This window comes from Chinchilla lanigera, unplaced genomic scaffold, assembly GCF_000276665.1.
Source record: "Chinchilla lanigera isolate Chin_1 unplaced genomic scaffold, ChiLan1.0 scaffold00030, whole genome shotgun sequence".
Lineage (NCBI taxonomy): Eukaryota > Metazoa > Chordata > Mammalia > Rodentia > Chinchillidae > Chinchilla > Chinchilla lanigera.
This window is the reverse complement of record NW_004955431.1, coordinates 4,445,998-4,457,591: the sequence shown is the minus strand read 5'-3', so window position 1 is coordinate 4,457,591 and position 11,594 is coordinate 4,445,998. Positions and strand designations below refer to the sequence as shown.

Here is an 11,594-nt window from a genome sequence, read left to right as displayed (position 1 = left end):
CATCCCCTCTATTCCACTGGCACTGGGGTTGTTTTCTTTAAGAACTTCCTATCTATGAAAATTGAAATGTATACAATAAATCTTGAGCTTGATACTTGTGGGACAAAGGATTCCTCACTTTAAGAAGAAATCCTCTAAAAATTCAGCCAACCTGGTGTTTTCAAACAAAACTCAGTTGCCCACAGGCCCTTCGTACGGAAGCCCTGAGCTGAGGATGGTGGGAAGGCCAGGCAGGGTGGGCCGGCCAGCACTAAGCAGAGGCAACCATGGCCCTCCTGTCTTTCCTGATGGAGGAAAGAAGAAAGCGCGGATGAGTGAGTGCACATAACAGAAAGTTCATTCCGTTAAGCCAATGTATTTATTTATTTGCTGTGCTAGTGATGGAAGCCAGGGCCTCACACATGCTAGGCAAGCACCCTACCAGCAAAATACCCCTCTGGCCCGTGCTTCTTTGCTGCTGGCTTTCCCTCTGTTTTCCTCCGTTCTTACTTCTCTCTACATCCCGGCCTAGGTTCATTAATAAAGAAAGAAAAATTGCTCTTCCCTGTTTGGAACTGACCTAAAGCATGCCTTTCCTCTCTCCTAACAGACACCCACTTTGCCATTGCCTTTGGTCTCTGTCCTCACCAACAGCTTCCTTCTGAGAAAGGATTTAGAAGGGCTGTAAGCACCTTCTCTCCCCTCCTCCGATGATAATCTGATTGGGAATTTGGAAATCTAGTACATATGTTTTCCCTCTGGAAACAACACAAGTGGTAGGCTGCGAGCTTTCGCCTGTGTCAGGTGGGAATAAGCCCAGCTGTGAAGGGAATAAGGAAGGAGCACCTAGGGAAAGTTTCCGCAGTGGGAACCTATGGCACGCGTGCCACAGCAGGCTGTTTGTTATTACTGAAAGCTCCAAAAGGTTCGCCGTCGCTGGAGTTGGTCTCCCTAAGGAGGACGTTGTTGTGTATCTCCTATGGAATTTCATGTTTTGTTACACACATTCTCCCTTTTGTTTTGTGTTCTAGTTGGATTTATCAACACTCCTCTTCAGTCTCTTGTGATCGAGAAATTTGGTGAAGAGATATGGGAAAAATTGAAGTAAGATTGTTAAAGGAAAGCTGAAGTATTCCGGCGGATACATTCTAATCACAGAAGAGAAAGCAACAGTGTTTTTTCCATTACACATACATGAAGCCTCTGATTTTTTGAACATTATAGCTTTTTACTGACCTCTTGATCAAGCCAGTTAGCTAAATAGACTCATTATAGCATTATAATTTTATTCTTAAAGAGACTCAGTTACTAGGGCGATTAAATACCTTAAACATACCAACTAGATGTGGAAAAACCTTAATTAAGTGTCATTAAGGAAAGCATGTGTCTCCATCCCTAAAACCAAGCTTAAACGAGGTCCCAAGGTATGCCAACGTGATTATTGTCACTTTTATCTCATGAATGAATTCTCCTTTTCCCTTTGTAATCATGGAAGAGGAAGCAACAGTGTTGTTTCCATTACACACACATGAAGTTGCTGGTCAGAGGAGGGTATTTAAGGTTGGCCAGAATCACTCCTTAGGTATCTTTAGTTAATTTTTAGTTTTTTTCCCTACTCCATACAGTAACCTCTTACTGCTGTCATTTAGATCTTCAATCAGTCTCCTGTTTCCTGCAATCTTGTATAATCTGGCTGCTTTCTTGGAGGGTCTCAGCTTTAAAATGCTATAGGTAGGGCCTGACAGGGCCTTAGAAATCATCTTGTATTATGAAGACAGAAGAGTACAAAAATATGGAAAGATGATTGGCTTCCTTAGTTAATCAATGACATGCAAATTAAAGTAATTAGGTACTGCTTTGCATATTTCATCTCCAAAACATTTAAATGATAATAACCGGTTCTGGTTAAGTTGCAGCAAAATGGGTAATTGCTGATAGCATTGTAAATCTGTGTAGCCTTTCGGAAAGTAATTTGACAACATGTACCAAAAGCTAGAGAAATGATCAAATCCTTTGAAATAGTGAGTTCATTTTTGAGAATCTATTCTCTTAGAAACATACACTCTTACACACACACACACACACACACACACACACACAGTTTCACATACACACTCCACAAAATATGCAATATAGCTTCATATTAATAAATAATAAAAGAAAAATATTAAGTCATCTGTGGTGAAAAATAAATGAACAATCAAGTAGAATGATAAAAAAAAAAGCCTCATTGTACAAGGTGATTTTAAAGCCCATACAATGATATGCAAAATTTCATGACAATATCAATTTAAAATGCCCCCCAAAATAAAAAAATAGACATTACATATTTACTAAGTATGTGATGGAAAAGACCAATAAAAATGCTATGATAACAACTTAATGGAATTAGAAAGATGAAATGCTAGATGCCTTTTTCTAGTATTTTTTTTTTAAAATTTTTATTTCCCAATTTTTCTGTTTTTCATTGCTTTTGTAATATAAAAACAACTTAAAATTCTTAGTGCAAAATTTCTCTCTCCCCCAACCCTCGTATTTCAAATAAACTAGAACCAAGAACGCAGTGACTTTTTTTTACAACCATGTGGCTAAATCAAGGCAACGCCAGGCCCTGTCCCACCCCTGGGCCCCATGGTCCCTGCAAAACACGCCCCATACATGTGGCTCCCCTAACTCCCTTATTTTAGGGAAAGGTGGTCCAGGTATATTTTTCTCAGTATCTCTGGGGTAATTCACTTCAGGCTCCACAAATTTGGATGGGAAAAATTACCTCTGGCCTCATGGACATGATGAATACTCATTTATAAATATATCACTGCATAACTGTGATCAGAGGAACCTTGGACTGGCGTGCTCTTGAGAGATCATTTAGACCAAAGCTCTTTATTTTACAGGTGGAAAAACCGAGGCCCAGCGAGGTTGAGCGGTTTGCCTGAGACTGCACAACTGTGGGCCGCAGGACTGGGATGCGATGTCACCGCTGTAAAGTGCTCCTTACCCTCTGGCCATGTTGCCTGAGGAGAGAAGCACTTGATGACAGGGACTTCTACCATGACCGTTATGCTGTAACAGATAACTCAGAGAGACTAGAGGAAGGAGAAGAACTGTTTTCTTATATGAAGCCTGTGCTCTGGGCCAGGCACCTCCCACAGTGATCTGATTAAAGCCAGCAAGAGCACTGCAAGGCAGCTCTCGTTTGCTTGTGAGAAGGAGGTCCTCGGCAGAGATGTGCGGTACAGCAGGACTGGACACGAGCCCAGGTCTGTGACTGCAAAGACTCCTCTTCCCGTTGGGCCGCTCTGCCTTCAGAAAGGAAGGGAGACTGCAGTGGAAAATGCAGAGGGTATGCAAGTGTTCCATGAGATCATACAAACCAGACACAGAAAAAAAATGCCTGGCCCTAGAGGAGCAGTTAACAGATGTCAGCTGCTGTCATTAAAACTGGTGCTTGCCACTGGTTCATTTTCAGGGTATAGGTGCTCAGGTGTGTTGGGAGAAATGCAGACGGACAGCAGGCTGGCATCTCACTAGACTGGAGTCAGCCTGGTTCTGCTGCTAAGAATAGCAGAGCCACTGTTCTTGAGCAGGTTGCTTCACCTCTCTGAAGCTCTGATTCCTCATGGTAAAAGGGGAATAACGCACCTGTCTTCCAGGGCTGAGGACAGGAACAGTGGAACCATCTGCCCCTGAGCACCTGGTGGAAACTCAGTAAGCGCTGCTATCCCCCTTCTCCATTATAAAGGTGCAGCATTAGCACCAGACCCTATTTGACATTAACAGAAACCTCTGCTGTGGGTAAGTGACTGTGCCTTCCGTCCTGAAACAGCCACAGGAGACTTGGCTGCCTGAGGTTAGCGTGACTTGATGGATAGCTGTGTCTCCGCTCCTCTTTTCAGACTGATCTCCCTGACACCCAGTTTGGGCCAAGGGCAAGCCTTTCCTTGAGGGACCCTCGTGATTGCTGGGACCAGCCTGTGAGAGGGAAGCATTGGTTTTGCTGGTTATTTTTCTTGACTCATAAAATTTGTGCCATCTGATTTTCTATTACGACTTAGCGCAACTGTTGCTCAGAGCCAGTCCTGCATAGGAAGATGGTGAGGGGTCTGGAAATAGCTGGAAATAACCGGAAATAGCTAGAACGTGTTGCAGCAGAGGTAAAACAACATGCTCAGGTTTGTCTAGGACAAGCAGCTGTGAGGTGCTGTTCGAGGAAGGCAAGGCCTCTGCCCTCCCCTGTATGATAGCGCACGTGCAGAGTGACCAGCTGCTGGACCCTTCTGTTGGTTGAGATACTCAGCACTTCATTGCAAATCAGGGTTCCATGTGTAAATGGATGGAAGAGACTTTTCCTTGGGGGGTCCCTGGTGTGAGGGACATTCCCTCACTGAATAGAGGGAACGTCAGTTCTTCCCACCTGTAGTGGCCAGCTCTCTAGCATTCCCAAACAGACAGGGTGCCTGACATCCACATGAACTCCTTTGTGATAAAGGACATCTGAGTGAGAGGGGAAAGCTTGCAGGGGAATCAGAGAAACAAGACTGGGAGCCTCTAGAGAACTCAGCACGTCCCTTTCCTGAGTCTCTGTTGCTAGAGTTTATCTTTTTAATTTTCATGCATCTGCTGAATTGAATCTGAGAGGATGTGTTCATACAGAGAACACGAGGCACCTATGTGACTGCCTGGGAACTGCAGCGTTAAGCTGAAAGTCAAGCCTGTCCAGTGAGTCCAAACAGCTATGAAAATTGCATCTGATTAGCATCTGCTCCTAAGAAGCCTGTAGTACAGAAAACTCTACTTATAAAACACAAATTAAGGCAAGATTATTTGCGGTACAAAAGGATTTACTTTGGGCTACGGTTAAATAACAAGTTCCCTAGTGCTTTTAAAATTGAATTTTTACTGAAAAGAAAAAAAACCCATCACTTCCTACACAAATTTTAAGAAGAAATGATTAGGTAAAATGAACTATGTCTCCAGACCTTATGACATAGATTTTATTTTATGTGAAATAATCAGAAACAGATGTTTCTGCTCCTTTGTCTGTTTATTGATTTCCCTCTTATGCAGTCTAAATTTATAGATTTCTAATGATGAACCACTATTTTATAACCTTGTGGCTAAAGCTTTTATCAAAACTTAAACATGAGGGCCGGGGATAGAGCTCAGCAGCATAAGCACTTGCCTGGCAAGCCTGAATAAAGCAGCTAATAGTTTAGGGAAAGTCAAGTCTTTGGCATCCTTTTGCCTAGATCACGAGCTATTTTGGCTTGGGCACATTTATGCACTAGGTGGTTATTTAGCTCTTAGCTGGTGTTGAGCAGAGTTCCAGGCACTGGGGGTAACAGTGAATAAAACAGCCAAGGGAATGTCAGTTGGAATGTATTCTAGTGTTTATACAGACTATAAATAAGTAAATGAGTAAACCAAAATCTCTCAGACTGTACAAAGCACTGTAAGAATAGGCACTTGACAGTGATTTCAGAGAGAACGTGCCAGTTTCCCTGAGGTAATATGGAACTGCAAGCAAGGAAGGAGCCACCCTTGAGTGAGGGAAGAACGAATGTCCCAGGGAGAAATAACAGCAAGTGCAAGGGTCCTTAGGTGGGTCTGTACTTGGTGAATTTGCAGACCAGAAAATAACCCAGTGTTGCGGAAGCATCCTGAATTAAATTCCTGATGGGAGCTGAAAACAGACAAGTCATTGGGGACCATAATATCTACATGTGTAGAAGATAAGACGAAATTGAAATTTTGTTCTAATTGTCATGGGCTATGGAAGCCTCTGAGTCTCTGTGGACTTATTTGTAAATGAGATGATAATGGTATTCACCTGGCCCACTTGTGAGGCCCGAGGCAGCTTACAGGGGAGGTTAATTAATGTCCCACGCACCTCAGTTATGGAAATTAGTCCAGGGTTTTGCTTGCAAGATCAGAAGTGCACTGTGTGAGCTAGAGTTTAAAGGAGTTAGTGCAGGAATTCAGAGGACTCTTATGGGGCTCAGCAGCAGGAAGTCCTGAGAAACCTCAGAGGAACTGGGAGACCACAGCCTCTATATATCTCTGTGTCTTTCTTTGTGTCTACTCTGTTTTCCTAAATTCTCATAGAATAATCTTTTAATTTCTGTTTCTTCTATAATCGTCTATATGCCCTTTTGACTCAAGAGCTCACCATTCATCTGAATGTCTGTGTCTTGGTTTCTCCTTTCCCGGTGACTGGGATGGAGGACTTGGTGGGTGGGCTTTGGTTAGGCATCCATACCTGCCAATCAGAGGGACTTTGAAGGGTAGGGTCCCTAAGAAGAGGATGTGGGTACAGCCTTAGGATTGGCAGACATTCTCCAGGATAAAAACAAATGCATAGAGAAGGAATGAACAGTTTGATGGATTCCTGTGTGGACGAAGGGAAGATGGATGAATGAGTGGGAGATGGATGGAGCCCAAACCAGTCAGCACAGGGAGGAGGAGAATAGGATCACACAGCTTCTCCCTGTGTCAGGACTTTGAACCAGTGGACAGGCTTGAGAGGATCTGAAAGTTCTCTGAACCTGTCTATGGAAATGCTGTGTGCACTGGTCTATATACATTTTCTGGAGAGAGCATTCATAGTTTTCATCAAAATCTCTAAGAGCTCTATGATTTAGAAAACTTCCAGAACCTTTGCTTAGACATTCTTGGAATTTTTGTTTTTGTTAAATAGAAGTGCTAAAAACGTTCTGAAATCTTGAAAAGCAAACTTTTAAGTACAGACGGACCCTTACTTTTGATGGTTTGACTTAGGAGTTTTTATTTTTGTGATGGTGAAAAAGCAGCATACATTCAGTACTTCCAAAATCAAATTCGGATCTTTTCCTGGCCGGTAACATTTGGTTCGAATCTCTGATCCTCTCCTGATGTTGGGCAGCCGCAGTGATCTACAGCTCCCAGCTGGCCACATAATCACAGTGTGCCATATTATTCAATAAATTATGTGAGATATTCAGCACTTTATGGTAAAATAAGCTTTGTGTTGGATGGTTTTGCCGAACTTTAGGCTGATGTAAGTGTTCTGGGCATGTTGAAGGTAGGTGAGGCCAAGCTATGGCGTTTGGTAGGTTAAGTGCATTGAATGCATTCTGGATTTAACACATTTTTAATTTGCAGTTGGTTTATTGAGATGTTTCCCCATTGTAAGTTGAGGAGCACGTCTATACTGCAAAACTATTTGAGCCAGAAAAAATCAGATGGCTTCCATCTGTCCCCTTCCCTGCTATGCCTTCTTCATCCTGCTAACTCCCCACACGCTTATCCCTTCTTTTGAGACCCAAAGCCCTCTTTTCCTCTAAGTCCTCTAGCTGTCCCATAAAGAAAGCCTAGTTAAAAAGAAGCTGAAAACAGACAGCTATTATTTTTAAACTTATCTGAGTGCTGCTTGTCTTCCCAGTTCTGCTCATTCCTGGCTGTGAACATGTTTGCTGATTTCATCCACTGCCTTACGCCAGAGCCCGTCAGAGCAGCCCTCAGGAATCAGCTTGGCCTGAGTATTTCAGCTGTGGGACTCAGCCTGTAAAAGCCAATGGTGTAGGAAATTTTAAAGATATAGTTAGTTTTATAATATGTTGAATAAATTAGAAAGTTTTTCTAATAAACTCATGAAAAGTAAAAGTTGAGAAACATTTTTGTTTAGAAGGAGTATATGGAAGATAAATGTAGCAGGAATAGTAACAGATATTTTGAGGTCTGACACATGTGATTGAGAAAACTTTCTTTAAAAATATTATAAAATTGTAAATAGAAATTTAGCTATAACACTGAGTAATTGTTTATTAAAATAAAAGAATAAATTTAAAGTGGACACACAACATGACTACTAAAAACTCGGAGATAACACCTCTTTTATTACGATCATTCATGGACTGACTGACTGGCTTTGGTACTGTTTCCCTGAATTTTTGGCAATATTTGGTTTCCTGATCATAGGACAATGATTTTATGTCATTTTCTATATAGAGAACAGCCTGGCTATTCCTCTAACATGGCTGGTGGGAGATTGTTTTTATTGTATTTTATATTTACTGGTAGTTTGAACAACTTTCTTTGGGAACATCCAAGGTGTCCTCAGCAGATCCTCAAGGAGGTCTGTGTCTTCAGGTGGTTTCAGGAGAATTTCAGCCCTTGACCTACCTTCTAGCTGCCCAATCTCTCTCTCACATTCAGGGAAGTGCGCTAGTACCAGGTGGCCCCACAGAGAACCTGCACCTCCTCCCTCAGACACCTGTCTTGGAGGTCATGTGAGGGTCTGGACGCTGGTTGAGTCTGTGTGGAGCAGCTGTACAGAGGTGGTTGACTCCATCCTCAGGAACCAAGGATCATTCGACAGCAGTTTGGGGAAACCTTCCAGACTTGGGTAAACAGACGCTTATGGGGCAGGGTGGGGCTGCTCCCTGTCTATCTTGGAGGGCGCTTCCAAATCAAATCTGACTCATTCATGGCTTCAATCAGAAGTTTTCCAATATTTTGGTTTTAGGAAGGCTTTGAGCCCTTGAAAATTATAGAAGACCCCAAATAATACAAACTACAAGTGACAAGTTTTTAAATAGATATTTTTAATTCATCTAAATATCATCTTTATGTGTTAGGATACATAACATACTTTATTATTTACTTGTTTATTTACTCTTTAAAATTAAGTTTATTGGTACAGTTTACATATACATAATGATCACATTCATCACAGGGAATCTGTACCCATACATGATTTATTGTGATTATTCTTTTTTTCCCCATTCCTTGCCCTTCCCTTCAATCCCTCTTCCTCTTCTTATATATAAAGCTTTGTTTCTATTTTATCCTTCTTTTTTCATTTTCCTTGCTTTCTTCCCCCTCCCTCTCCCTAGTTCCCCCTTTTCCCTCACCCCACCGTAGTTCCCCTTTTTTTGAACAATTTCTTCCTCTTTCACAATAGCAATTAAACATTTTGGCTCTTATTTACATTTTAAGTTTCTATCACCAGAGAAGCAATGCAACATTTACACATGTGTCTAATTTATTTCACTTAAGAGGATGGTGTCAAGGTCCATCCCATTAGCTATAAATGTCTCAAGTTTATCTTTCTTTATGGCTAAGTAGTACTCCATAGTATTAAAAAAAACTACATCTTTTTTATCCACCCATCAGTTAATGGGCATTTGGGTTTTTTCCAAGATTTAGCTACTAAAATCTGTGCCACTATAAACACGGGTGTGTATATATCGCTGTGGTATGATGCTTTCAATTATTTTGAGAAGATACCAGGAAGGAGATTAGCAGGGTCAAATGGGACCTCTAGTCCTAGCTTTTAAAGGAATCTCTATCTTGATTTCCACAGTGCTTGCAACCAGTCTACACTCCCACCAACAGTGGAGAAGGGCTCCTTTTCCCCCATAGCCCAGCCACCATTTGTTGTTGGTAGATTTTTTTGATAATCACCATTTTTTCAGGAATGAAATGGAATCTCACCATTGTTTTGATTTGCATCTTTCAAATGACCAGTGATGTTGAATACTTTTTTGGTATATTTATTTGTCATTTGTACTTATTCATCTGAGAAGTGTGTATTCATCTCAGATGCCCATTTTTGGATTGGGTCTTTAAATTTGAGAGGTCTGACTTTTTCATTTCTTCATATGTTTTAGATATTAGTCCTTTATCTGAGGAACAGCTGGCAAAATTTTTTCTCACTCTGTGGGTTGTCTCTTTATTCTGTTGATTTCTTTTGCTGTAAAAAAAGCTTTTTAATAAATTAAGATCCGATTTGTGGATTCTTTGTCATATTTTCTGTGCAGTCGAGGTTTTGTTCATAAAGTCTAGGCCTACACCTATGTCTTCAGGAGTTCTACTCACTCTATCTCCAAGCATATTTAGTGTTGCTGTTTTAACATGTAGATCTTTGATCCATTTTTATTTCAGTTTAGTGCATGATGAGAAACATGGGTCTACTTTTAGTCTTTAGCATGTGGAAAGCCAGTTTTTCCAGCACCATTTATTAAAGAGGCTATCTCTTGTCCAGTGAACGTTTGTCCCCTTTGTCAAAGATAAGGTGGCTGAGTGTGTTTGCAGCTGTTTCTGCATCTTTTAATCTGTTCTGTTGGTCCTCACTACTATGCTTTTTTATCAGAGTATCTCTGTAGCATAATTTCAAGTCATTCAAGGGATTGTGATGTTCCCTGCATTGCCTTTGCTGCCTAGAATTGTTTACACTATGCTAGGTTTCTTCTGGTTCCAAATGAATTTTAAGATTGTTTTATGTAGTTCTATGAGATATGCTAATGGTATTTTAATTGAGATTGTATTAAATATATAAAAAGTTTTGGAAGTATGGCTATTTTCACTATGTTGGTTCTTCTTATCCAAGAGCAAGGTCTATCTTTCCATTTTCTGATATCCTCTTCAATCTCCTTTTTCAGAATATTATAGTTCTCAGTGAAGATATCTTTTAATTTCTTTGTTAGATTGATTCCTAAGAATTTCATTTTTCTGATGCTATTGTGAAAGTTGTTGCTTCTGTAATTTCTCTCTCAATAAGTTTGCTATTCCTGTACAGGAATGCTATTAATTTTTGAGTGTTGACCTTGTATCCAGCTATGCTACTGAATTTGGTTACTAAATCTAGAAGTCTTTTGGTGGAGTTTTTGAGATCTTCCATGTAGAATATCATGTCATCTGCAAATAATGATAATTTAACTTCTTCCTTTCGTATTTTCATTCCTTTTGTTTCTCTCTTTCATCTAATTGCTTTGGCTAATGCTTCTAGATCTATGTTGGAGTGGTGATAGGAGACATCCTTGTCTTGTTCCTGATTTTAGAGTGAAAATTTTCAGTTTTTGACCATTTACTATGATGTTGGCTGTTGGTTTATCACAGATGGCTTTTATCAGATTGAGATAAAGACCACCTATTCTGATTTTCTGTAGTTTTTTTTTTTTATCATGAATGGATGTTGGACTTTGTCAATAGCTTTTTCTGCATCTATTAAGATGATTGTATAATTTTTGTCTTTGGCACTGTTGATATGGTGTATTATATTTATATTTATTGATTTCCATGTGTTGAACCATCACTGTATCCCTGGGATAAATCCTACTGGGCAATGATTGTAATTTTTTGATGATTTGCTGCATTCTGTTTGCCAGTATTTTATTGGGAATTTTTTCATCTATATTCCTTAGGGAGATGTTTTTTTTGGTTGAGTCTTTCTCCTTTTGGTATTAGGGTAATAGTTGCTTCCAGAGAATTACTTTGGGAGTATTGCTTCCACTTCAATTTCATTAACAAATTTGACAAGTAATGGCATTATATCTTCTCTAAATTTCTTGTAGAATTCAACAATAGATCCATCCAGGACCTGAGCTTTTCTTTGTTTGTTTTCAATTATATTTTCTATTTCCTTGACTCATATTGGGTTATTTAGAATTTTAGAATTTTTATAGTTTCTTGATTTAGTTTTGGCAATTCATATGTGTCTAGGAATCTGTCCATTTCTTCTGTGTTTTCCATCTTATTAGAATAAAAGTTCTTGAAGTACATGTTGATGACCTCCTGGGTTTCCAAGGGATCCCTTGTGATTTCACCCTTTTTGTTCCTAGTTGTATGGATTTGAG

At 40.1% G+C, this 11,594-nt stretch overlaps 1 protein-coding gene across 1 annotated transcript in view; it reads left to right on the top strand.

Moving 5' to 3' along the window:
* Window positions 1-310: 310 nt before the first annotated feature.
* The window catches only part of LOC102012676 (guanylate cyclase soluble subunit beta-2-like), a 69,414-nt gene continuing 58,130 nt past the window's right edge, over window positions 311-11,594 (top strand). The window contains 2 exon segments of the mRNA XM_013515724.1: window positions 311-314; window positions 1,011-1,083. Coding sequence (XP_013371178.1) covers window positions 311-314; window positions 1,011-1,083 — 77 coding nt within the window.